This window comes from Balaenoptera borealis (assembly GCF_965194805.1).
Source record: "Balaenoptera borealis genome assembly, chromosome: 7".
NCBI lineage: Eukaryota > Metazoa > Chordata > Mammalia > Artiodactyla > Balaenopteridae > Balaenoptera > Balaenoptera borealis.
Window position 1 is genome coordinate 129,764,260 of NC_138864.1, and position 27,924 is coordinate 129,792,183.

General features: G+C 52.2%; 1 protein-coding gene and 1 long non-coding RNA gene across 3 annotated transcripts in view; one reads left to right on the plus strand and one right to left on the minus strand.

The window, feature by feature from the left end:
* PTPRN2 (protein tyrosine phosphatase receptor type N2) overlaps positions 1-27,924 on the minus strand; it is a 708,877-nt gene that overhangs the window by 427,839 nt on the left and 253,114 nt on the right. The window contains exons 6-9 of one of the 2 annotated variants that reach the window (XM_082398840.1): positions 20,446-20,803; positions 8,264-8,482; positions 6,525-6,565; positions 5,103-5,482 (exon numbers count right to left, since the gene is read on the minus strand). In XM_082398840.1, the coding sequence (XP_082254966.1) occupies positions 5,103-5,482; positions 6,525-6,565; positions 8,264-8,482; positions 20,446-20,803 (998 nt within the window). The remainder of the gene's footprint in view (positions 1-5,102; positions 5,483-6,524; positions 6,566-8,263; positions 8,483-20,445; positions 20,804-27,924) is intronic. The other variant, XM_082398839.1, reaches the window with a different exon arrangement.
* LOC309631936 lies at positions 881-15,981 on the plus strand. Its single transcript, XR_014246652.1, has 3 exons — positions 881-1,778; positions 2,455-2,604; positions 10,929-15,981. It is a non-coding gene; the product is annotated as an uncharacterized lncRNA (long non-coding RNA).

The following is a 27,924-nucleotide window of genomic DNA, read 5'->3' on the forward strand; positions in this document are numbered from 1 at the left end:
AGTCTCCATAGAGAAGCCCATCCCAGCCGCCCTGAGGAGTGAGTGTTTTCCCAGAGAGATTCAGAACCACGAACGTGAGAGCCCGGGCGTGGCTGGAGGGCGGGGTCCTGAGGTCGGTGACAGCAGCGGGGTGGAGGAGTGAGGGCATCAAGCGGGGGAGCTTGCACGATCTTACGGCAGCACTGGGGCTACATCAGGAAGGGAGGGACGCGTGCAGGGAAAGCGGGCGGGGGGCTGTCAAGGGTGCGAGAGGGAAGGAAAGCACCGCAGACCACCAGCGCCTTCGGAGGAGCCAGGGGCCTCAGGGGCTGGGACGCAGCTGAGCAAACGCTGATGCGGCCCCTGCTAGAAGCGGAAGAACCCCACAGGGTGTATCATTCCACCCCCAGGTAAGGTTCTGAGGGGAGGGCGGCGCCCTGGTGGAGGAACCCTGACCAAGGAGAGCTGCCTGGAGGAGGTGGCATCTGAGCGTGCTGAGTGAGGAGCAAACCCAAGGCCTCCTGTCAGGACCCCACACATTCCAGAGCAGAAAGGAAGCAGGCTGCGGAGGGAGATGGAGCCGCAGGGCCCAGGCCTGGGCAAGGCCGTCGTCGTCGGGGACAGAATGACACGGTCAGGTTTAGGTTACGGAGCGCTCTCCTGCGGAGAAAGGATGGAGGGGATGCGGAGAGACCTGGGAGGGGTCCTGCAGGGGCAGGGCTGGCGTGGAAACGTCAGCGTCAGCGTGGACAGCGTCTCCCGGACTAGGAGGAGGAGCCGGGCAGCTGGGGGCGGGGAGGGAGGCACCACACCCCAGGTGACGGCAGAGGAAGGGGGCGGGGCGGGGCGGGGCGGGGCGGGGCTGAGCACCGTCGAGTTCAGTCCCTGGGGTCCTGTAACCAGTAGGAGGAGAGCGACGCGGAGAGAGCTGGGTCAGGGGTGAGACGTTTACAGGTAGAGATCTGGTTCGAGCTGTGACACGGGATCGCGAGGTTCTTTACTTCGTGCGCTTGGGGACCCACCCGGCTAACACTGCTTACACCTTCATTAACAACACAGACACCCCGGGGTTCTGAATCTCACAGCCTACTTTTGTACTTTCCTCGGCTGAATTTCAAAACAACCCACCAAGCTGAACGGAGATATGTCTGACTGCCTCAGGGGAAAAATTACACTGTGTTACGTCTGGATCGCTTTACTTTTGTGAGCACCTCCTGTGTCTTGGTCATTGTGGGTCCTCAACACTCGTCCCATTTCACAGCTGGGGCGCCAAGTCCAGAAAGGCCGGCAGGAAACAGACAAGTCAGAACTGGGCCACCCTCTGGGGCTTGAAGACCACTGTTCACCGTTCTTCTCACTGACAGTCCCCAGAACTACCAACTAAGCAGTCAAAAATTTAGATTTGGCGTATTTTTTTTTCTTTTTCTTACCATTTTTTAATACACAAAAAATGATTATTTTTACTCCTTGAGGCTATCTCCGCCTCCCCCCCCAATCTTAAGTGATAGTAAACCCATCACACCAAAGGCCGTCTTTTAAGACAAACAAAACAAAGAATGGATGGTGTCATGGGCGGGCTGTCCAGGAAGGGTTCCGCACAGAGATGGGGCCGAACCTTCTGAACACATCATCGAGACATGGCCCGAGAGTGGCGCTGAGTAACTACAGTCTGCGCTGCCACCGCACACACAGAACCGCCCCCCGACATTCTGGAGTCTCCCTTCTCCAGCAAGGGAGGGAAAACCCGCAGAGATGGGCAGGACCCGCGCCCGGCTGCCCACGGGCACAGAAACAGCCACGTGAGCCCTGAGGGGCTGCTCGGGCAGGGCGGGGAGGGGTGGAGGGCGGAGGGAGACCAGGGCTGGACACCCCCCTCCCGCGGCTGAGCGGGAGCCCCCCCGTCCCGCCCCCCTGGCTGCCGGCTGGCGAGCCCAAACACGGGCCTCTCCCACGGCGGTGAGGGATGGCGGAGGGCGGGCAGGCTTTCCCCCGGGGCTGCCAGCGGCAGGGGTCTGAGAGGAGGAGGACGGTACCTGCCCCGGCGCGGCCGGCAGGGCAGCCTAGTGCACGGCCTGGGGCGGCACACGCTCCCGAGGCCTTGCCAAACGGGGGCCCTTCTTCCGGACTCCACTGCCCAGGCCCTACCCTTGCCCGGCGGAGGGAGGGAGCAGCGCGCGGCCCGACGCCCCTCGGCGCCCCTCGGACAGCCTCCCCCGACCCACGGGCCTTCGCTCCGCTTCTCCGGGGGGGGGCGGCCTCCCCGCGGAGAGCGCTGCGGCTGACGCCCCATCTGGTGAGCGCGCCCCCCCCCATCCGTTCCCGCGCCGCCGCCACTACCTGGGTCGCCTGCTGCCGTGGGGCCCAGGGCGCAGCCCCCAGTGGGACCCGGGCTTCGCCCCACGCTGGGCGTTCCAGGTGATCCGTGAGGGCGCGGGGGCCGCTGCATGTGCTCACACCGTGGGTTTACTTCCCCAGACTCGGTCTGCGCGGCTCGGACGATCCTTGTACAGGAACAGGTCCCCGTAGGACACGAGGGCCCGTCTCCTCGGGGGGGGCATCCCTGCCCAGTGCACCTCGTGACTCCCAGTCTTTCAGCTGTAAAGGCGGTGTGTCCTCTGCTGACAGGTGAGCAGTCCCTCTGCTTCACATGCACCCTCCATTCTGGGGTCCCTTCCTGGCAGCCTAACTTGAAATAACTTTTAAATCGTCCTTGGAGGACCTGGGATGGCTGCCCTGCCCTTCATGCGTCTCGAATAATCCATCCGGTTTGTAAAGAGGATGAAAATGCAAGTGGCAAAGGATGAAACTACAGCCCCGCCCACCAGGAAATGTACGAGCGAGGAGAGCGCGCCATCCCCGCCAATGTCAGGGGTGAGAGGACGCTGAGCTGCCCGTCATGCTCTTCTCCTTTTAGGAAGAACCAAACATACAAAAGTGCTTTTTAAAAAAAAAGAAAAGAAAATAGTGTCAGATTCTTGTCAGTAAACAGTTGGTCCATTAAGGCTTAAACTGAGATCTGGTGAAACCTCGCCCCAGAGAATCCCAAATTACCAGTTCATCTGACAACAGAGGCAGAAACCTCTGTCTGTCCGTGGAGGGAGGGTGGGAGAAGCTTCTGGAGCATGTCTCCCCTGTGATACACAGAGAGTTCCGGACGTAAAGCTGTCGGCTGCACCACAGATCTTCCATCCAACGGAAACAGCAAAAGAGAAAATGGGAAGTCAGCCAAGATAGGATAATGATCTTTTTCTTTAACCCGTGCTTGTAGCAGGTAAATGTTCAGGCCCCAAAGGTGAGGCCAAGGAAAAGCCCTCAGGAAAATGAACTCTGGACGCAGAGAAGAAACCCTCAGAAGTGGCTTCGTGTTAACAGGAAATCCAGCAAGAACAAGAGGAGACACCCGACGAGATGGGTCTCCCTCCATCCAGGCGTCATCCACTCACGCTGGGTTTCCTGTGACGCTGAGGACGGTAGGCCTGGATGGTCCTGCTCTAAAGTTCATCGTCCTCTGTTCTCCGTTGTTCATGTGGACTCAAAAAGTCTTCCCAACGATCAGAATCCTTTTCCAGCACTTGCACAGGGCCTCAGTCTCCTCCGTGCGCAGCTGAGCCCCAGGCCCCAGACAGGAGCAGCCCCATGCCCTGCGCCGGGGACCAGCCCTTGGGCATCAGGAGATCCTGGCGGGAGGAAAGGTGCTCAGAGCAGCTGCACAGTGGTCCCTCCAGTGACCACGCACACACACAGCACAGAGATGCACACAGACACATCCACACACACACACACACAGGGACACGTACGTACTATGCACACATACAGACACGTGTATGCACAAACGCATACACACATGCACATACACACACACATAAACATACAATACACATACACGTCACACACACACACACACACACACGACAGCAACGTTTGCTGAGAAAGGGAAACCCCACAGCACAGGTCACACTGCGCAGCAGGCCGCCGGGCGGGTCCGACGCAACAGCACCACCCAGGCCCCCCTGCGCGCTGCGTCACGCGTGATCCTGACACACCCAGCGGGAGTCCCAGTTCTGAGCGAAGGGGCTCAAGGCAGACAGAGCGCGGGGAGCACGGCCCGGAGGCGTGGAGGCCGGAACGGGCAGGCGCATCTTCATGAAAAGGCTGGAGAGGCGAGGCGCCAGTGCTGCGCAGGTCTCCCAGCCCAGGCGAGAACACCACCTCCACTTTCACGCGGCCTTGACACAGGGTCTGTGTCGGTGGTACAGGCGGCGTTTGCCGTGTGCGGTGCAGCGACGGCGAACACGCGCGGGTGAGAGCGCAGAGGCCGCGGAGTCAGCAGGAGAGACGGCTCCCGCTCTGGCGTAGCCCCCTCGCCGCGGGGAGTAACCACGGAAGCTCCCTCGACGCCTGACCAGAGGCGCGGGGTGACGCAGAAGCAAAACCGCGGGTGGACGTGCGCGCACACCTACACACGCACCGGCGCACACCTGCACACGCACACACGCCTGTGCCTGCAGCCAGACAGACGTGTTTTCCCTTGGAATCCCCGCTTCCATTGCAAAGCGTCAAACGTCAGATTCGTTAGTGAGACGACCTGAAGAACAGGGCCGACCACTTGTCACTTGCTGGGCACGTGACATTTGATTCTGTCCCTTGTTACGCTCAGCACAAAATTAAGGGGAGGACAGAACACCCCATGGTGTGCGACACGTTCTTCCCTCTGAAGAGTGACTCATACCCTAGTATTTGGACGACTTGAAGCTTCTGGAGTTCTAGCCAACGTGGGCTGCCTGGGGCGCGCCCTGCACCACCCGTCCTGCCTGAGACACCCCGGCTTCAGCTCCAACAGGCACCCTGTGGTCTGAGCTGCAGGTGATGGGGCCAGGACCAAGGAGCCGGGCAGGGCTTTGTCTGGGTTTTGTTTTGTGGAGAATCACCCTCAAGCTCGGGTTCCCGGTCCAGAACACGGGGTCGGGGGGACGGGCTGGCTCCTGGCTGCCCTCCCACACCTGCAAGACCAGGGAGGCCCACCCTCCACCTCCAGGTGAAGATGGGGAAAAAAATGAAAGCGTTTCCCCAGCCTGCGCAGGACCAGGATCTCACCCACGGAGAGATGAAAAGCTCCCACTCACTCGTTTTCCGTCACAATGTAGCCGTACTCCTCCTGGGGAGGCTGCACTTCCAGCCGCAGGCCTTGGCTGGGGGGTCTCTGGGCCCCGGCGCCGGGGCGCTGGTCCTCCTGCGGGGCCACCGGAGCCCGGAGCTGCGACGCCCCGAGCCTGCTCGGCCCCGGCTCTGGGTGCGGCAGCCTCTGCAGCAGCTCCTTGGAGTAGGTCTGACTCTTTATGTTCTCCACCCCAAAGCGATCCTCCTCTGAAGACGGGGAGGCCTCAGGGTCCTCTGATTTCTTGATCTCCGTCTTGAAGGACCCAGCAAGACGGGGGGCTCCAGGCAGGAATGGAGACCCAGGACCCTGCAGGAGGTCCTCGAGTTTGACGCCCAAACGGCTGACCTGGCAGAAAGGAAACCAGCTTAAGAATATGCCCCAAGTCACAAGAGAAGCCATCAGCGCTGGACTCATGGGGGAGCGGGCATTGGCGTACGTGAGCCTGGGGCTGGGAGTGGGCTGCGCAGGGCGACTTCGGGGTCTGGCTGAATGCATGTCGTCTGGAGACCCCAAGCTCTGCTGGCCTCTCCCTCTGCGTCCCGAATTAGGAAACGAGTCCCTAGACCCCATGGCTCCCTCCACAACTCGGATAGCCGAACCCTCCATTTTTTTATTTCTGATGGACATTTAAAAGAATTGTTGGTGTTTTTCTTCACCACTTGCTAACAGGCACTGAACCAGGAACCACTAACATAATCTGACAAGAGAAGTACTAACCAGAAATTCCTTTCCACCCACAAAATAGAGTTTCGTAGAGCCACATCACTGCCATTGCTTATGAATTGATTTTCTGCATCCTTAAGACTAATACAAATGAGCAGAGGTTCTTCAACAGGGAAAACCAACAAACCGCTCCGTGGGTGGGCGTCACCCGTGTCCCAGCCTTTTCCAGACCCCTCTGGACCAGTACTGTCGAGGGGACCCTTGGCAACGATGGAGGAGCAGTGGTCTCCCCACCCCCCCACCCCCAGTTACTAGGGAGCACGGGACGTGTGGCTGGCACAGCTGGGGAACTGAATTCTTACTGAGTTAATTTTAATGGATTTAAGTTCAAGCAGCCACGTACGGCTGGTGGCGACCACCACGGACAGCACCGCGGGTGTAAATGATCCAGAGCCTGCGAATGTCCGTTAAATGAACCTCGGAAGCCAGGACACACGGGATGACGTCAACGACACGAAGTGGGCGTGCAGTCTCATCGTGCGGTGTTACCCTCCCGTTTCCCTGGGCAGGGGGGGTTCTGAGGAATATTAATTTGAGATTATGAGGGTTTTTCTATCTTTTTCTGGAAAAAATTTTTTTGTATTTCACGTACGTTCCCGAACTATGGACAAGAAAACTAACGTGACTCTGGGCTTCACAGGCCCCGAACACAACCCCATCTTACCTCCTGGTAAACTCCTGCACCGCCGTCTCGCACTCTGTTATCTGTGAAAGACACGAGCTCGTCAAAATCCCGGTCCAGAACGTCAGCACAAAGGTCACGGCACGTACAGGGCGACCACCGAGTAGGTCAGGCACGATGACGCTGGCCTCATTCCCACGACAACGAAAACCTCCGCTTACAGTACAGGGATGGCGCTCCATAAAGCCCACGACAGAGGAGGGGTGACCCACTAGCTCAGACACGACGTCAGTCAGTCACGAGGCCAGTTCCAGGGAACCACGTGTTATCCTTCAGATAGCTCAGAGCAAGAAAGAGCCGCTGAGCCAGGAGCAGTGGGCAGTTATGAAAAAGGAAATTGAAGTGTCGAACCCACACATCTCACGCTGAGATGCCTCCAGAATGGTTACTTCCCTGTGGTGGCCACTCCTCTAAGGACACACGCAGGAGTCAGTGTGTGGCTCCTGTGCCCCTGCAGACCCTCCCAGCCCCGGGACAGGGACCACCGCCCCCTGGACCACCTCGTCCGAGTCGCAACCCAGCGTCCTTTCCTGCATCAGTCAAGCCACGCCTCCAGCTTCCAGGCAAGCCTCGTCCCAGCCCACAGAGGAGGGAGAGACATGCACCTTTCACCTGGCACGTTCCTGGGCACCTACTGTGTGCAGCGCACTGAGTTACATGCTTTAATGTAGCTTCTGAGACTTTGAGAAGCGGTCAGGCAGGGGAGACGGGGCCTGCCCTGCTCGGCCCTCGCCCAGCGTTCCCTGGTGGCTGTTTATGGGTGTACGTATGTGTGAGTGGGTTGGGGTGTGTAAGCGTGTGTGTGAGTGTGAATGTTGGGATGTGTGTATGTGTGTGCTAGAGTGTGGGTGTGGTGTGTCTCTGTGAGTGTGTGAGTGTGCATATCCTGGGGTGTGAGTGTGTCTCGTGTGTGTGTGCTGGGGTGTGGGCGGTTCTGTGTGTGTGTGCGAGTGTGCATGTGCTGGGGTGTGAGCGTGTCTCTGTGTGAGTGTGCATGTGCTGGGCTGTGAGCGTGTCTCTGTGTGTGTGTGTGTGAGTGTGCATGTGCCGGGGTGTGGGTGTGTCTCTGTGTGTGTGTGAGTGTGCATGTGCTGGGCTGTGAGCGTGTCTCTTTTGTGTGAGTGTGAGTGTGCATGTGCCGGGGTGTGGGCGTGTCTCTGTGTGTGTGTGTGTGAGTGTGCATGTGCTGGGCTGTGAGCGTGTCTGTGTGTGTGAGTGTGCATGTGCCGGGGTGTGGGCGTGTCTCTGTGTGTGTGTGTGTGAGTATGCATGTGCTGGCGTGTGAGCGTGTCTCTGTGTGTGAGTGTGTGTGTCAGTGTGCACCAGTGTGCATGTGCCGGGGCGTGGGGATCTCTGCGCTCTCCCTGGAGCAGCCTCAGAGGCTGGTGTGAGCCTCAAGCAGACATTCGAATGAACCTCTTTCACTTTATTATGCAAATATTTGCCTCCCCAGTATCACTCACACAATCCGGGCAAAACCTCCTTCTCCCACTCCTGTTTCTGCACCCGGAGCCTCGCACGGAGGCATCGCAGCCCCCCTCCTCCAGGGAGCAATTCCCCCTTCAGCATAAGTGCTCTGGAAAGCTCAGCCTGCGAAGGAGGCTTTCAGAGGCAAAAGTTCCGACAGACACAAATCATTAACACGAATCCCACCTCACAGCAGAAAGATGCAGCACAGCGCGCCACGTGCACAGGCGGGCGAGTGGCCGGGAGGCGCTCACCTGGCACGCCGTCTCTGTGGCGCGCGGCCCCCGAGCGGCCCGCCTGCCCTCTCGGCCCTCCGCCGCCTCTCCCGGCGCCGTCCTGCTCCCCTTCCGCGCCCCCGCCTGGCATCGCGCTCGCTATCGCACGGGCTGCCTCGGCCACGTCCAGCGCGCTCAGACCCTCCACGCTGCCCGGGCGCTTCCGCAGGTCCTTCAGCAGAGCCTGAACACGTGCCCCTAGACGGCACACACAAAACAGACAAACCGAGACAAGGGACAGCGTTAGAACAAGGACACAAGGACGCAGAGGAGTGGCTACACGCAGGGGCAGATGGGCGGCCCCCGGCGAGCGCAGCAGAGGGGCGGGAGCCAAAAAGAGCCAAATGGAATTCTGCGAGTGAAGAGTTCAGTATTCGAGATTCACAAGCTCACTGGATGGGCTGAACCGCAGACTGGATGGGCTGAACCGCAGACTGGATGATGGAGAGCAAAGAGCTGGTGAACCTGAGGACAAATAACGGAAACGATTATCATCCGTGGAACCAGGAGAAAGGACTGGACAGACCTCGGCAACCTGGCATGGCATCAGGCATCACGAGTGTGACTGGATCTGAGAGGGAAAGGAGAGAGAGACAAGGGGACAAAGAAAAGAAAACAACCTCCACAGATTCCCCAAAATTGGTGAAGAGCATTAACTCAGAGATTCGAGGCACTCGGTAAACCGCAAGAAGAATTAAAGAGAACCGCATGGCGGCCTCTCACAGCCAAGCTCACCAGGCCGCACAGAAAACCAAGGTAGAGAAGATGTTACATCAGCCAGAGGCCAGGAGGGCGGCGGCCCCAGGACACGCCCAGTGCCCTGTAAGCATGACATACGTGACATGATACATAATTACACACTGGATCATTTCCAGACGAGGGATGCATTTGAACCACTAAAAGAAAAGGTGTCTAATTCAGAAGTCTAGATTATACAGTGAAAATATCCTTCAAACATGAGAGTGGAAGAAAGACATTTTCATATTATTTTTTAAAAAAAGAGTTACGATGGTCCCTCACCCTGGACCTGCAGTGCAGGAGATGCTAGGAAAAGCTCTGCAGGCTGGAGAGCAGTGGGGTGGCCGGGAGGCCCCCACAAGGTTTGCCGCAGGGTGGTGACAGCCCCGGCCTTGATTCCGTGTCAACCAGGAGCTCCTGATGCTCTGACCTCTGGGCCTATCACGATCTTTTTCATGATAACCCTCTCCTGATCTGCTGGTCTCACCACACCTGAACAGTAATAAAACCTGCACTTTGACACAGCTTCCCGTGGAAGGAAATGCAGATGGATGACCTCCCCGTGGCTGCTGCCTCCGTGGTCCTTGCCCCCGACCTGGGCCCCTGGGGAGGGCACTGCCCCCCTGTATCCCCACCTCCCCCTGTATCCCTCCCCCTGCATCCCCACCTCCCCCTGCATCCCTCCCCCCCACAGCCCCGTAGATACGTTTAGGGACCAAACGCTTGCCTTAAAAATAACTTCCAGCAGCGAACCTGGAAAAATATTTCTCACTTCCTCATGAACAGAAGCATTGTAAAAACACAGAGAAGCATGCCTGACACAGAACAGCGCAGGAGGCTGAAGGTTTGAGGGATCCCAACCACACACAGTGTCAGAATTCCTGCTTTTCTGGGCTGACAAAGGGCACACGTTGCTTCATAGAAAAGAGGAAAACTAAGGTAGAGCAAACAGTAAGAAAAACACCACCTAGCTGTTTATTAAGCCTCTAGCGTTATAAACACATCAACTTTCAGCGGTCTGTACTGTCGCAGCCATGGCGTGAAAGGTGAGGAAACGCAATGCCCTGAAACTAGAGGTCGAGGCGTGGCCCCTGCAGGTGTGGTCCCCGCCAGGGGCCAGAGCATGGCAGAACCCACCCTGGCGTCCCAGGACACCCACCAAGGCAGGAAATGGATCAGTACACTTACGAGACGTTTTTTAACAAGTGTTGAATCCAAAATGTGTTTCTGCGGAACGCAAACTTAACCAGGACATTTGGCCGAGGAGAACATTCCCTTCCCGAAGGCCCTGGTTCCCCGAGGATCCGGTCCTGTCCTCCGCTGGACCACCCTCAGCGCAGAGCTGCGTCCCTCCTAACAAGGGTCCAAGAGGTGGGCTCCCTGCCCCGACTGTGCTCTGCGAGCACGTTTCACCACCGAGTGAAGCCCCTGAGTCGCGCTGTTGGCCAGAACATTTCCTTCTAAGAGTCCACTTTCTCTCCGATTCCAGACTTAGGAACAGGACCGGTGGGATTACTGTGCTAGAACCGTAATGCGAATGAGGGCACACGGGTCTCAGGGTGACAGTTCAGACCCTGGGTAGCAAGTCGGCCGCGGACTGAACTGTGGCTGAAGCAGGCAGGCTCTCCTGGGCACGGCCTGGCCTGTGGGCGGCCACATCCGCATCTCCTGACTCCCTGGTGCCGACCTCGTGCAGGGGGCCAGGGCCTGTCACCGCCCCGTGACCTTTTTGCCTGCACACGTCCCTCCCCCCAGCTGCTCTCAGGCAGCTGCACACATTCCAGGTCATGAGGGAGGCGGATAATCAGTGAGAGATTCAGGCCTCCCAGAGGGTCTCAAAGCTAAACAGCAGAGCTCAAGAGCAGGAACTGTCCTCCCGCCCTTCGTTCTTTCCTTCCCTCCACAGATGTTCGCTGCACATCGTCTATGCTCAGCTGCCTGTCAAGGCGCAGGAATAATGCAGTTAGCAAAGCACTTGCTTTCATGGAACGTTCATCTATAGTAGAAGAAACAGAAAATAAACAATTAAAAACAAACGCATACAAGGTCTGGTGGTGATGGGGCTGTGGGAACAATAATCCAGAGCGTGGAGGATGGGGCAGTGGGGAGGGAAGATGCTTTGTTAGACAGGATTGTCGGAGAAAAGCTCAGAGACCCAAAGAAGGGAAGTCCTGAGCCCAGGGACGATCTTAAGGAAACGCTCTGCGGGCAGAGGAAACAGCAAGTGCAAAGGCCCTGGGGCAGAGGCACTGGAAGGACAGAAAGGTGGCCAGAGTGGGTGACCTGGAGCAGCAAGGGGGTGTGAAGTCGGGGGCATTTTACAGGGTCTCAGACCATGAAAAGGACCTGGATTTTCGCTGAGTGAGATGAGAAGCCCTTGCTGGGTTTTGAGCAGCGAGTCGTCATCTGGTTTACAATTTTAAGAGGCCTGCAGGCTTGAGACACGGTCAGAGCAGGGAGGCCGGAGGAGGCTCCTGCAGGAACCCAGCTGGGGATGGCGGTGCAGCAGGCAGAGCCGGCGGGAGCCTGTGTTTGTTTCTATGGCAGGTCCAGATGGACCGGATGTGAGGGTCAGGGGGCGGAACAGAGCCCAGGTGGGTGATAACGGACAGCAAGGCTGGAGGAGCCGTGTGAGGTCAGCTCCCAGCGTCGGGGGAGCCTGGGCAGGGCTGGGGGCTCTCGGCAGCCCCTCAAGGCATCCCACCGGGTGATGTTTTGCTTTATGCAACCCGGGGCAGGAAGAATGCTGGTCAAACACAGGGCAAGTCAGACCAGAAATGCTAAAAGACCCACCGCAAACAGGGGGTCACGGTCTTCTGGAGAAAGTGTGCTCTGTGGCCAGCCACACCCAGGCTGCAGTCTCAGGGTCTGTCTGTGTAGATGGGTCAGCAACTCCCACTTGAAGGGGTTACTGAGAAAATGAAATCAAATGTATATAGTCTGTCTACCACATCTAATAACCAAATAGCTAAGGGGAAATTGTGCCCCTCCTCCAATAATCTGTCCTGACATTTAATACCTCAGAGAAACCCTCCCTACGGTTACCACATGTCTTTTCCCTTAACTTCCCTCAGCTCTATTCTCCTTATTTGGAAGGAAGAGCAGAAATAGACCTGCAGTGTGAAAACACTCATGTTCTTTAAGATAAAGACCAGAGAACAGGAGAGACTTTCCGTGGGCCTCTCTAACTATAATAAGAAACATCCATCTTCAAAATGGTATAACAAAATATAATTCCTAAAATTGTCTCCTCTCATCCAAAAAAGAAACTTTTCAGATTACCATTAGTGAAAAATCACTAAAAACCCCTTAGGTATACAATGGTAGATGCTTAGCGGCTGACCACTTAGGAGGAGAGCAATGAACTCGTGTCAGCGATCATCTCCCGCCTAAGTGCTGTTGACCACCGTGAGTCAGCCAGGAGGCACCCACTGTCAGTCATCTGAAGATGAGCAGAAATGAGGAAATCCTCTTTAAAGAGTCTAGCCAGCTCTGGTGGACTGAAGAGGGGCCGTGGCGCAGAGCACAATCAAATACCACATGCATCAAAGTGAGACGCTCTGTTCCGGCCGCCGCACCATGTAATTCCGAGATCCGGCCGGCTTATAATGACATTTTAAGTAGCTTTCAATGTGCCAAGTGGGCTCTAGCAGAGCAATTACACGAAATGTCAGGACATCAAATATGTAAGGCCCGGAGTAGGAGATCAGCTCCCATGAACAACTGCTGCAGGCCTGACCTACAGAAATTATATGTCTTAATAGGGTCCCCCAGACAAATGCTACAAGCTTTAGAGAATAAGCAATGGTGTGCAGTTAACCTCACACAAATCTGCTTTCACAAAGCGGATGTGAATCATACACAACAGTTTTTGCTCCTAAGTGCCTTTACCACCACGTGTACATGAAAGTACACGGTTTAGGCACGTACAAGCACACACATCACCACCATCATCACCACCATCACCAGTATCACCATTCCCACTCTCGTCACCCTCATCGTCACCATTATCACACTCGGGAGCAGCCTAGACACATGCTGGGTGGCAAATGCAGACCACAGTAGCAAACTTCCCAGGAAGGGCTACCGGGGCAGCCCCTGGAATCTGTCTACATTCACTAAATGGGCTGAATCAGCGAGGCATTTGGATCCCATTCATGGAAACCCCCTCTGAAGGTGAGAGCTGCCGAACGCCCTCCCCGCAGCAAAGGTTGGATGGTAGATGGCCAGGTGTGCACGCTTCATGCTGCAGTTCTGCAGACAGGAACTCAGTCTATGATCAGAGCCAAACCAATGTGTATTTACCACAATTTTTAAAAATTTAAATACAAAAGTAGCCTCGCACTTTTTATTACCTAAGAGTGACTGGAGTTCATGGGACTTGCCTGAACTTTAACCCAGCGACGGAGGAAGAACGAGCCCTGGCGAACGCACTGAAGGGACACGGAGAGAAGCAGCAGCTGCGCACGGCCACACCCCGGGTCCGCGTGCAGCGCGAGGCCTCACGGACGCACCCGGAGCACCGAAAGGCACGCCCGGTGCTCAACGCACCCACCTGGTGGCGATGAGATCAAAGGTGACGTGTTGTCTTCTTTCCACACATCTACTATTCTGGTTTTGCACAGTAACCATTTACTACTTCTACCACTGATACAAAGCACAACAAATAATCCTTTACACATTCTGATTCCCGTAGAGAACTGATCACAGAATACAGAACAACTCTCTAACGAGGAGCGTTCCCAGCTAGGCCACAACCCGAGACACCGTGTCCTAAACAGGAGAAGCTGGCCCAGCCGCGTCTGAATCCCACACTTCACTCCACACTTTGTCGTTTGCCCTTGCCATTATCCTACTGCACGCTGGTCTTTTAATTTTATGTGAATTAAAGTTTTTTCAAAGGCGACAAGGTGTAAATAATGAATAAATGAAGGAAGAGGGTCTCTTTTCTAAGTTTTTACCAAGTGAACATTTGCCATGCACATGAAGTCAGTGGCCTGATTTACTGATTCGGGAGCAGGGATGGGTGGGTTTTCCTGAGCCCTGAGGGCTACAAATTGGTCTCGACCGTCCTGCAGAAGGGCAGCCTCTATCTGAATCCCCCACGTCCCTGTCCTCCGCACTACACCCTTTGGGTGCCCGGCACAGCCAGCTCTCCAGGGCTGCGCCCCCGGGGAGGTCACACACCCTGGCCCTCTGGGCCTCCCTTCTGACCTTCTCGCTGATGCTTTCAAGGTGAAACTGGGTTTCGAGGACAGGGCTGCTGTGTCCTTGCGCTTTCCTAGGGATCCTGTGCTCATGGCTCACTGCGTCTACCTGAACGTTCCCCGAGGTTCTGAAGGATGTTAGACCGAATGGCAGGGGCAGTTTTCCAGGGGTGAGTGGTGTGGAATGGCCTGCCTGTGACTGGTCTGGACAGGTAACCCCGGGAAGCTCTGGGGCTTTAGAAGACGGTTGGTCTTTTCTTGCCTTGTCCTTTTTCACTATGTAAGAAGAGAACCCTTCCTCCTTCCAGCCCTGGCTGACACCCCTGCCCCCAGGTGACCCTTCTCTACTCCTCTGCTCCCGCTAAAGGCACAGCACACAACTCTGCACACAATGAATGTCAGAGAAAGCTAGAATTTGGAGCTGAATGGCCACTTAAAACATTAGAGTCCAGGACCAATTAGCCCAAGAAACAAAGTAAATTGTGTTTAAATCTGCATTTTAGACAGATGGTTCTTAAAAGCTTCCATCCACTTTGCCTTAAGTGATCTGACTTTGGGACAAATGCTATCACCTGCCATCTCAAGCTGCAGTTTCCTCAACAGGAAAATGGGCTTGACAATAACACCATCTTTCATGGTTGACGTGAAGAGCCAATTAAACCATTCATCCACTCAGCAAACACCCTGCAAGGCACATGCTGAGTCCCGGGTGCAAATGTGAGAAAAGAAGCACAGTTTGCTGGCTTCCTTAAGCCGATGGTCTACAAGCAGAGACAAACGTTTATCAAATACATGCAAATGCGCAAGTCGGACTGTGAGACATGCTCCAGAGAAAAGTACACCCCTGCGAGGGCTTCCCTCGAGGTGGGATAGGGTGAGGTAAGCTCCCCTTGTTGAGGGATCGAGCACCTTCCAAAGAGTCAAGGTGAAATGTGCCAGAAAGGTTACGTGGCTGGGGCTGCTGGACGCTAACGAACCACAGGGAGGCAGGTCCCCCTCACAGGAGGTCGCCGCCCCCCTGAAGGCTCCTTGCCGAACGGTGAACACGACAGTCACATCTCCGAGCTCCTGGTTCACAGGACGTGTGGAAAAGAGGAACAAGTACACGTCCTCTTTGGGGCGCAACCAGGAAAGTACAGGACGTGGGTAAAAGGACAGCATCAACAGGTACGAAAGCAGAGAGGTGGTCTCGCCAAGAGAAAACCCACAGCCACGGCGAGCCACAAGCCGCGAAGGATCACAAAGGGATGAATCTTCCCTCTGAGGAGCGAGGGATTCGAGCCCCCCAAGAGGCTCTCCAGCCCCCAGACCCTGCACAGGAGAGGTGAGCCCCCAAAACAGCTGGCTTTGAAAACCAACGGAAATACATCTAAGAAAACTACAGAACTACAGAGAACGGGAAATTCGCTCTTAAAGGGCCCTCGTGCAGACTCACTTGACTCAAAACCGACGCAAACGTGCCAGATTGCAAGGCACCTGGATCACAGAGGAAGGAGACCCACTTACTAATCTTGAAGTACCTGCTGGAGAAACAGGGACCACTTGGGATGCTCCCCAGGGACCGAGACACTGCAGGCGCCATTGTGGAAATCCCCACCTAACCTGTTAGCACCCTCCCGAGAGCGCTGCCACCCCTGCACCTCAGCAGGGCTCGCGACCAGTCAGCGATAACCCCACCCGCCAGCGCCCCTCTGCAATCCTGACCTCGCCACGACAGGAGGGCAGGTGCCCCACACGGGCACACCCCTTGAGCCCCGGGCTCTGGTGGCCAGTGGGATTGCACCTCTGAGCCCCACAGGATGTCTCCTACAAAAGCCACTCAAGACCGGGAGAGGTAGCTGACACACCTAACACAGAGAAACAGACACAGAGAATTAGGCAAAATAAGGAGACAAAGGAACATGTTCCAATCAAAAGAACAAGACATAAACCTCTGAAAAAGAACTAAACGAAATAGAGAAAAGCAACTCAGCTGATAAAGAGTTTAAAATAATGGTCATAAAGATGCTCACTGAACCCAGAAGAAGAACGGACGAACACAGCCGGAACTTAACAAAGGGACAGAAATTATAAGAAAGTACCAAACAGAAGTTATAACTGAACAGAAGAATGCACTAGAGGGGTTCAACAGCAGACTGGATAAGGCAGAAGACGAATCAGTAGCTGGAAGACAAAGCAGTGGAACTCAGAGCAGCAAAACAAAAGAGAACTTAAAAAGTGAAGCTACCTTAAAAGACCTTTGGGAGAACATCAAGCGAAATAACATTTGCTTTATGGGGACCCCAGAAGGAGAAGAGAGAGAGACAAAGGGCCAGAAAAATTATTAGAAGAAATAGTGGCTGAAAACTTCCCTAATCTGGGGAAGGAAACAGACATCCAGGTCCCGGAAGCCCAGAGGGTTCTGAAGAAGATGAACCCAAAGAGACACATACCAAGACACATTATAATTAAAATGGTAAAAGTTAAGGATAAAGAGAGAATCCTAAAAGCAGCAAGAGAAAAACAACTTGTTACATACAAGGGAACCCCCGTGAGGCTATCAGCAGATTTTTTAGCAGAAAGTTTGCAGGCCAGAAAGAAGTGGCATGACATATTCAAAGTGCTGAAAGGAAAAAACTTCCAACCAAGAATTCTCTACCCAGCAAGGTCATCATTCCTTGTTCATGGATTAGAAGAATTAATATTGTGAAGATGTCCATACCACCCCAAGCAATTTACAGATTCACTGCAATCTCTATCAAAATTCCAATGTCATATTTCACAGAACTACAACAAATCATTCTAAAATCTGTAAAACCACAGAAGACCCTGAATATCCAAAACAATATTGAGAAAGAAGAACAAAGCTGAAGGCATCAAGCTCCCTGACTTCAGACTATACTACAAAGCCTCAGTTATAAAACAGGATGGTACTGCACAAAAACACACACATAGATCAATGGAACAGAACTGAGAACGCAGCAATAAACCCACACTTATATGGTCAATTAATCTACAATAGGGGAGGCAAGAATATACAGTGGAGAAAAGGCAGTCTCTTCAATAAATAATGTGGGGAAAACTGAACAGCCACATGTAAAAGAATGAAACTAGACTACAATCTTACACCATACACAAAAATTAACTTAAAGTGAATTAAAGACTTGAATGTAAGACCTGAAACCATGAAATTCCTAGAAAACATACACAGTAACCTCACTGACATGGATCTTAGAGATGTTTTTGTGGATCTGACACCAAAAGCAAGGGAAGCAAATGCAAAACATAAACAAATGGGGCTACATCAAACTAAAAAGCTTCTGCACAGCAAAGAAAACCATCATCAAAATGAAAAGGCAGGCTTCCCTAGCAGCACAGTGGTTGAGAGTCTGCCTGCCAATGCAGGGGACACGGGTTCGAGCCCTGGTCTGGGAAGATCCCACATGCCGCGGAGCAACTAGGCCCGTGAGCCACAATCACTGAGCCTGCGCGTCTGGAGCCTGTGCTCTGTAACAAGAGAGGCCGCGATGGTGAGAGGCCGGTGCACCGCGATGAAGAGTGGCTCCCACTTGCCGCAACTAGAGAAAGCCCTCGCACAGCAACGAAGACCCAACACAGCCATAAATAAATAAATAAATAAATAAATAAATAAAATTAAAAAAAAAAAAAATGAAAAGGCACCCAACTGAATGGGAGAAGAGACCTGAAAAGCATATAATAATAAGGGGTTAATATCCAAGATATAAATAGAACTCATACAACTCAACGACAAAAAGCCAAAAACTTGATTAAAAAATGGGCTGAGGATCTGAATAAACATTTTCAAGGAAGACATGCAGATGACCAACAGGCACATGAGAAGATGCTCAACATCACTCATCATCAGAGAAATGCAAAGCAAAACCACAATGAGATGTCTCCTCATTGCTATCACCTACTAGAATAGCTATTATTGAAAACACAAGAAATAACAAATGTTGGACAGAATGTGGAGAAAAGGGAACCCTTGTGCACTATTGGTGGGAATGTAAATTGGTGCAGCCACTTTGGAAAAGAGTATGGAGATTCCTCAAGAAATTAAAAACAGAACTACCATATGATCCAGCAATTCCACTCTTGGGTACTTATCCAAAGAAAACAAAAACACTAATTCAAAAAGATATATGCACCCCCATGTTCATTGCAATACAAGATATGGAAGCATCCTAAGTATCCATCAACAGATGAATGGATAAAGAAGATGTGGTGGGACTTCCCTAGTGGTCCAGTGGTTAAGACTTCACCTTCCAATGCAGGGGGTGCAGGTTCGATCCCTGGTAGGGGAACTAAGATCCCACATGCCTCAGGGCCAAAGAACCGAAACATAAAACAGAAGCAATACTGTAGCAAATTCAGTAAAGACTTAAAAAAAAAAAAAAAAAAGGTCCACATCAAAAAAAAAAATTAAAAAAAAACAAAACAAAAGGTGCAGTACATACATATATACAATGGAATATTACTCAGTTATGAAAAAGAATGAAATTCTGACATTTGCTACAACGTGGATGGACCTAGAGGGTATTAAGCTAGTGACATAAGTTGGACAGAGAAAGACAAATGCCGTATGATTCCACTCATACGTGGAATCTAAAATAAAGAAACAAGATAAAGCAAAACCTCATAGATACAGGGAACAGATTAGTGATTACCAGAGAGGACGGGGTTGATGGGGGCAAAATGGGTGAAGAGGTCAGCTGTATGGAGATGGATGGTAATTAGACCTTTGATGGTGATTACTCTGTAGTGTATACAGATGTCAAACTAAAATGTTGTACACCTGAAACAATATTTTTTTTTAAAATGATGCAAGGGAATAAAAGAGGGAGGAGAAAGCTTTTGTAGTTTAAAAGGGGCTTAACAGGTACGTCCACCAATTCAGTGGACCGTCTTTGGATCCTGCCTTCAAAGAACTGACTGTAAAGAAAATTTACAAGTGAGAAATTTAAACACAGATTAGATATTTGGTGATATGAAGACATTAGTATGAAGTTTAACATGTGATAAAGCTGTCTGGTTAGGTTTATTCAAGAGTCGTATCTCTGGCAGTGGAATACTGAAGTGTGCCAGGTGAAATCTGACAGCGTCAGATTGAATCTGTCAGCGTAGGGGAGGAGGGGGTCACAGAAGTAGCGAGAGAAGTAGCGAGAGGAGCCCAGCAATGCATGTGTGGGCGTTCATCCTACAAGTCTCTGTTTGCTCTGAAGACTAACATTTTACATGACTCTTTAGAGCATACAGCGCAGATGGGAAGACAATATATATAAAAAGATAACCAACACTGCAACGTAGCACAGGAGAAAACGCCAACCAAATGATGCCGTTAGTAAGGGTCACTGGAGAGCGGAGAGAGCATCTTCAGAGGCTGTTCCCCGAAGAGCCCCACCAGAGCAGCCCCGATCAAGCCTCCACTTACAGACAGGGAGCGCTAATGGGAACGGATACTCAGTATTTTTTTAATCTGTTACCTGCTTGATGTTATTATTTGTATATCTTCAAAGGAGAAGTCATATTTTATCGAAATTGCACTTTATATTTTATGGTCTTAGGGAAAGGCTGTTAGAAAACAGATGAGGCCCTTGGGCATCTTACAGAGGCTAGGACCGGCCAACAGCCCTCCTCCCGTGGGGCGACCACAGCAGGGGTGACTCACATCAAGGGCCGAAGCTGCGGCCTCGAGGGCCGGTCACTTCAAGGGCCCAAGTACACCCACGGCACTGGGGGCGGCGTTCATTTCCGGCCGGTCTCATGGGGACCAGCAAACACCCATGAACCAAGGAGCTGGGCGTGAGTCCGACCACAGGAGTGGGGAGGCGGAGACAAAAGGAAAGGGCAGTGGACTTGTAAGTCGTTTATACTCAATCTGCCAAACGCTGGGCGGGGCCAGCTTTGGCCTGTGAGTCGTGTTCCCTCATCATCTCCATCAATGAAGTCATGAAAGAGCGAGACTGTCGGGGCAGCGAGAACTAAACGCGGAAGCCGCCTCCCCCAGGAGATCCGAAGGCCCCTCCGCCGCGGTCATCGGCCGTCCGAGTCCCCGCGACCCAGGAGCAGGGCCAGCACGGACGGCCCCTCCCACGCCTCGGCCCCTCTCCTCTACGGGGGAGCCTGGTGCGCGTGGAGAGACCCTCGGAGGCCCGGCCTGGGCAGCTGCCCGAGAGGCAGAAACAAGCCGACAAGAAGCACGCGAAGGGTACTTACCGTCGTCCGTGCCCAGGGCGTCCCTGGGGTCCGGAGGCGAGGGCCATTTCTGGGGGGCCGCCGGTGCCGAAAGGACCCTGGGCTCTCGCCAGGGCGCGCGCACGAGGTTGCGGGGTGCGGGGTCGCCGTCCCTGGGGGGCGCGGGGGGCTTCCGGGCCGCGAAGGCACCCAGTGCGGCGACCAGACTCTGCCTGTCCGCACCGCCGGCCACCTTGGGGCTGAGCTCGTCGGGCTGGAGCCGGCGGAGCGTGCGCAGCGGGCGGTCCCCGGGGAAGTCGGCCCGGGACGCGGGGGCGTAGGTCAGGGCGGACGTCCGGGCCACGAAGGTCAGCGCGCTGTCGGCCGGGGGGTCCTCACCCTGCAGGGGCCGGGGGACAAACAGCAGGTGAGCGCCCACCGACGGGCAGGCCCTGAAGTGGCACCGGGTCTGGACCTCCAGGCGCTAAAGCAGCACCAGGCACCCGGAACGCGCACCCCCAAACAGGCGCCACGGATTAACTCACCGATGGGCCGGGTGCCGCGTGCACATTCCTCCCATAGTTGTTTTCATAACAGCTTTATTGAAATACAGTTCACACGCCATGAGATTCCCCCCATTCAGTGTTTTCAGTAGATCCACAGAGCGGTGCAAACATCGCCTGATACAGAACACTTTATCACCCCGTTCCCATTCCTCCTCCCCCCGCCCCAGGCAACTGCTCATCTACCTCCCTTCTCCATGAATTCGCCTAATTTGGACACTTCATGTAAACAGAATCACAATGGGGCCTTTGTGTCTGGCTTCTTTCGATGAGCATGATTATTCCAAGGTGCATCCGTGTTGTAGCGTGTTGGTGCCAAATTCCTTTTGATGACTGAAAATTATTCTGATTAAGGACAGAGCACATTTTGGTTTCTTCGTTCCTCAGCTGGTGAACATCTGGGTTGTTTCCATTTTGGGGCCATTGTGAATAACGCTGCTGTGAACCTTCCTGTACAAGTCTCTGTGTGGACCTATGTTTTCGCGTCTCCCGGGCACGTGCCTGGCTGGGAGTGGGGTGCTGGGCAGTGGTCAGCTCTGCATGAACTGTCCAGGAGCCGCCAAAACGTGTTCCCGCGTGGCAGCACCACCGTCACTGCGCCAGCAGCGTGTGAGGGCTCCATTTCTCCACTTACTATTTTTTATTTTACGTTATAGCTGTCTTCCTCTGACGTAGGCATGCAGTGGTGAGGGCGCTCCCGTGGGTCTGCTGGCGAGGGATGCGGAGCCCCTCCTCACGTGCTCATGCCTTCTGTGGGGAATGTCTACCCGACCCCTGTGCCTGCACTGGTGCGTACTGTAACTCCACAGAGCAGCTTCCCCCGCGACTGACCCTCTCCTCTGTCTGATGGTTTTTATTTCACTCCAGCTCCTGTCTTTACTGATCACTTAAATCCCTTTTACATCCATCCAATCCTTTTAACCGCGATATTCTGGCCGGTGGAGCTGCCAGGGCCTCTTGTTTTACAGATGATGTCGAATCCATGGCCTTTCCCTCAGCCTCCGTCCACTTTCCCTCCTCACTCATTTAGTAAACGTTCCCCGGACGTCATCTCATCACACTTTGTTTTGCCCACTAGACAAAACAAGGCCCAGTTTCCTCACGTCTGGAACAGCTGTAAAAACGTTAGAAATCTCAGTGTTCTACCTCTGACGATGGCACCATCAGAATTTCATGGACAAACAGTAATTTCCCACTTAGAGATTACTCAGGGCTGATTTCATGGTTTTTCTCTGGGTGCAGGGATCATAAACTTTTAAAATCTTGCCCGTTCATATTTTCTACATGCACCTCCCTTGGGGCACAAATCAGTGTTTAGTCAGTGGGTACATACTTGGGGATCTAGTTAAGATGTGCAGCCATCACTGAATTTAAGACAGTGGTTCAGACTCCCAAATCTGTCTACTTTTAAAAATATCTGGGTTCAGCCTTGCAGGATAGATTTTCATGTAGCAAGCCTGAAGCAGGAAACTGGGGTTGACAGGCGTGCTACTTTCCTTTCTCACATATGAGCTTGGGCAAGTCACCTGACCTCTTGACACTCGGTTTTCTTCTGTCAAAGGAGATTGGCCATTATCTCTAAGATTGTTTTTATTTCTAAATGATGTGATTTTAGTTGTCATCCAAATTGTGTAATTTTGTTCAAGTGCTGGCTGAAATCAACTGCTTTTCCTTTAGAAGAGAAAAAGTAAGATTCATAAGAGACAGAGAGAGAGAGAAAGAGAGAGAGGATGCCTCCACAACAAATAGCCCCTCCAGCAGTTTTGCACAAATTGGGTGTAAATGTCAATCTTAAGTTCAGCCTGAACTTCTGTGGAGAAAGGCTGTCTCTGAACACCTGGTCGGGCCCCAGCGCTGGGGGCTGGGACGGCCTCCGAGAGCCTCATTACGGTGCCACGAGCACCGACCCTCTTTGCTGCGAACGCACCTTCTACTCAAAGGGCCTTTCATTATAGTCGAGTGGAGAGCTCGGGTGGCGGACACAGCAGGCTGCACGCAGCGCAGACAATCAGCGCCGAGTGTGATCCGTGCAGTGCACCAGGGTAAACAATCTGTGTGGGGTCTTTTATGCTCTGAACCAAATTAAGGTGAAGAGGGAAAAAGAATATTTCAGTAGGCAGACTGTAAAAGTAATAATAAAAAAAAAAACCAAAAAACTTCAGTTTTCACAGGTGACCCCAGGTCCTCTGAGAGTGGGAGAGCTTACCGCGGCCCCTGGTGAGGGTGCCCAGGTCACCCAGAGCCTGGGGTCGGGGGGAGCAGCGAGGAGGGTATCCTCTCGGTCGCTTCTTCTTTGAGGCTTCCTATCGGGACGGAGTGAGCGTGTGGAGGGAGCCGGACTCCGGGCAAGGCCGCCCGGGCTTGGATCTCACCTCTACTGCTTAGCGACCTTTGCCTTGGCGAGTTATTTAACCTCTAAGTCACCTGTGAAATGGGGATGATGGTCGTAGCACCTGGCACAGAAGCGCTAGTAGCTCCTCCTTACTAGTGGCTTACCGCTAGCCTGCGAACAGCTAGTGGCTGTCACTCACTTGACCGTCTCACACCTGCATCTCCCTTAGAGCGGCGGGGACCTGAGCACCAGCCCTGAGAGAGCCATCCAAGTGGGCTCTGCTCCACTTGCCCGAGTCTAAAATTCTGCAACTCATCTTCAAACCCTTATTCTGAAGATGTTTTAAACCTCAGTTCAACAAACCTATGATGTCAGATTTCCTAATGCTGAATAATTGTTACGACTGCAGTTGCCCAACTCTGGAGACTAGCAACCTTTGAAAAGCATGAGAACTGGCCAATTTCCCGCACGTGGTACAGCCACTCCTGGCAGGTTAACCCTTCATACTGTGTGTCATACAAATCTAGTTTGGGTGTCGCTGGTGTGGTCTGCGTCGTGCGTGTGAAGCAGCTGAGAACTGCTGCCGACCTTCCTGGAATGAACCCTGAGACGATATTCCTTAGCCCATCGTGCTCCACAAGAGACGGCGCAGATCCGCTCCCTGCACATCCCACAAGGGTCTGCTGAGTAAACCAAGCGGACAGAAGGCTCGGTTGGGAGACTGGCCCAGTCCCGTCAGCACAGCTCTGCGTAACCTTCATAACTTCCTAACCTCTTTGAGCTCCACTTTTGCTCCTGCAAAACTGAGGCGGCAGCGGGGGGGGGGGGGGGTCCTTTTTTTTCCTGAAGCAGTTGTATCAGGGAGCGTACAGGTGCCTAGTTCAGCACGCGGCTCAGCGGAGGGCACGGGATAAATGGTAGTCAGCATCAGTGCCATTGCCATCAAGCATCACAACCACTACTGCTGCTGTGTGCTGAGCTCTGGACCACACTCTCCATCCTACGGGGGAAGAATGCCTCAAACATGGGCCTGTCTTCAAACAGCCTGCAGACTGAAATGGGAGTTAAGTCATAGACATTAGTAGCTATAACGGAAAGTACATCAAAGAGGTTTGGTGATGCGGAGTTTGGAAGTGATCACAATCAGCTGGGGAAATCAGGGCAGCTTCCTGGAGCCACACCTGCACCACATCCCCTGCCTGCGTGGCTCCCCTTGCTCCCAGCTGTGCCAGGGCCTGGGTACTAGAGCCGGAAGGCAGGGCCCCTTCCTCTCATGGAAGTACACCTGCCCAGTCCCAGACTGCACAATTATGAGTTCAGACTGCAGGCCCTCAGAGTCCCACTTGCCAGCAAACACTGAGTGGATGAGACTTTTGTCTATACACTGGTCACTCGTGCTCATCAAATATTCTCTTGTGCCAAGGACCCAGAACAAATTAGGAAACCCAAATTGAGCCATCATTTGACCACATAACAAACATTTCCTCCGGTCTGTCTCACAGCCCGAAGGCAGCAGTGACAAGCACATTGATCACGACACACTTGCTGCCGGCGTGACAAAGCACACAGCGGTGGGGCTGTCCACAGGCTTCCTAATGAGACGGCCCCATGATGCCGTTGCAGGCGGCAAGATTGGGGAGCTGGGGTGGGTCTCGGCAACCCTCACCTCCGGCTCATTAACGGAGAGCTGGGGTTAGCCTGCTCTGCCGTTTCGGGCTCGGGCCGTAGAGGGTAATTCTGGCACACCGTCCTGTGTCTCCCTCTCCCCACACAGTGGGAAGGTGGTCAGTGCTCAGTCCGTTCAGGCTCTAAGCTACCCGCCCACGTTCAGGGGCAGCAGATTGGGGGTGTCGTTCTTACTGACAGCACTGTCCCCGAGACACAAACATCTCTGCATTCAGAGGAGCCTCACGCTGGTCTTCCTTTGACCACGACAGCTACGCTACCTGCTGCTCAGATACAGAGCTATCAGTTAGAAAAGTCAGTCCCCAGTTTCTAGAGTCCACAAAATCTGAGGTTGAAGAGGCGTTAAGTTCTAAACCACAGGATCAGTGAATTTTGCAGGAAGTTGACAGCAGTACGAAGCGTGGATGTTAATTAAGTTACGGATACCTGCAAATGACGCCCCATTATGTAGCTTGGAACTAGGGCACAGAGACGGCCGATGACAGGAAGCACATGTTGGTCCTCGGCTCCCCTCGGCACTGCCTTCTTGCTGCATCTCCTCTGCTTCACCGTGCGCTCCTCCCGCTTTGCATTTTGTGCTTTGCAGCAGCTGCACCCCACACCCTCACGCCCGCAGGCAGAGAGCAAAGGGAATGGACTGAAGCGGAGTTCCAGGCCACTCTTCTGTCCACCCTGGGTGAGCACGAGGCGTGGGGTTACAGGTCAGCGGCCTGCAACGTCCACCTGGAGGGCCTCAGGTAAAGACCACAACGTGGGTGGTGTGTTCTGACCGCCAGTGCCAGGCCGTTCTTTGGCTTTATGTGTTTTTACTTCTTTTTGACCCTCTCAACAGACATGACATTTTGGTGCCTGCAGACTCCCCATTTTGTGGATAAGGAGACAGGCTCTCTGGTGAGTGGGAGCAGAGCTGGATCTGGCCCCAGGCCTGGCTTCAGGCAGTGCCACAGAGAAGCAGGCCCATTTTCTGCAGGCTGGCTGACGGAGAATACAGAACTGTGCTCAACTGGGTTCCAAGAAGGCAACTTGGGGACCTTCTTTTTGGCTTAAAAAACAAACATGAAAAAGTTGAACAAGAATTCCAGGGCCCTGATTTCAGCTCTACCACCAATTAAGCATCTGAAAGTGAACATTTCACTCTGTCTTTTTCAGCCTCGGTTTCCCTCTGTAAACAGAGGTGTCACGTCTATAGAAGAGTTTGGGGGAAACTGCCACCTTAGCACTGCTGAGTCTTCCCACACATGATCATGGTGTGTGTCTCCACAAATGTAGGTCTTCTTTAATTACTCTCCTCACTGTTTTAAAATTTTCAACGTTTAAAGCGTTACACATATTTTTGTTAGATTATGTCTAGTTGTTTCATAATATTTGATGCTATTACAAATGATATTTTTATAATTCCAATACCTAATTGTTGATGGTATATAGAAATACAATTGATTTTTGTATATTTACTCTGCATTCCACAGCATTTCCACACTCACTTATTCGTCTTAGTAGCTTTTTTGTAGATTCCACCAAATTTTCTACAAAGATGGTCACGTAATCTGGATGCCTTTTATTCCTTTTTCTTGCTTTATTGCACGAGCTAGGCCCTCCAGGGCAATGTTGCACAGAAGAGGTAAAAGCAGACATCCTTGTGGAATTCCAGACCTGAAGTAGAAAGCATTCAGTCCTTCCTCATTCAGTATGGTGTTAGCTGTTAAGTCTCTATCAGGATGTTGGCTTTTGTCAAGTGCTTTCTCTTTTGAGACTATCATATAGCTTTTCTCTTCCTTGTTAATATGGTAAGTTGTACTGATTACTTTTCAGATGTACCAACCGTGCATTTCGGGAATAAATCTCCCTTGATCATGATGTATTATTATTTTTTTATATTGCTGGATTTAATTTGTCTAGAAATTTTGTTTCTGTATTTCTGAGATAATCATCTGTAGTTTTCTCTTCTTTTAATATCTTTCTCTGTATGATTTTGATCCTTTGACATTTGTTGAGACTTACTTTATGGCTCAGCATATGATCCATCTTGGGAAATACTCTACGTGTACTTGAAAATAATGTGTATTCAGCAGTTTTTATGTGTATCATTCTATAAATATCAATTAGGTTAAGTTGGTTGATGGTGTTGTTCAAATCTTCTATATCCTTACTGATATTTAATCTGTTTGTATAATCAGTTACTGAGAGAGGAAAGTTGAAATCTCTAAAAATGATTGTGGACTTGTACATTTCTCTTTAATAGTTTCATATTTTTGCTTTATGTATTTGAGGCTCTGACATTAGGTTCATAAAAAGATTTCTATGTCATCTTAATGAATTGACCATTTACTCATTATAAAACGTCTCTATATCTAATAATATTATTTGTCTTGAAGTGTACTTTGATTAATATCAAAATAGTCACACCAGTTTTCGTATATTTAGAGATTCCACTCTGTATATTTTCCATACTTTTGCTTTCAACCTATACATGTCTTTCTATTTCACGTGCTTTGGCTTTAGTAGAATATAGTTGAAGCTTGTTTTTTATTTTTATTCAGATTGAACATCTCTGCTTTTTATTTGAAGGGCTTAATCCATTTGTATTTAATATAATTATTGATATGGATGGATTTAATTCTACTTTCTTGATATTTGCTTTATATTCAACCCATCTGATCTTTCTTCCTCTCTTCCTCCTTTCTTTCCTTCCTACGGATAAATGAAGCATTTTTAGCATTCCATTTTATCTCTGAATTGACCTTCAGTTATACCTATTTTTGCCTATTTTTAAAAATGGTTGCTGTAAAAGTTATAATGTGTCTAATTTATCACAGTCTACCTTCAGATAATATCACAGAACTTCACAAATCAACAAAAAGTTACAACAGTGTAATTACAGTATTCCTACCTACTCTTTGTGGTCCTGTTGTCATGTATTTTTCTTCCACGTAAGCTAAAAAC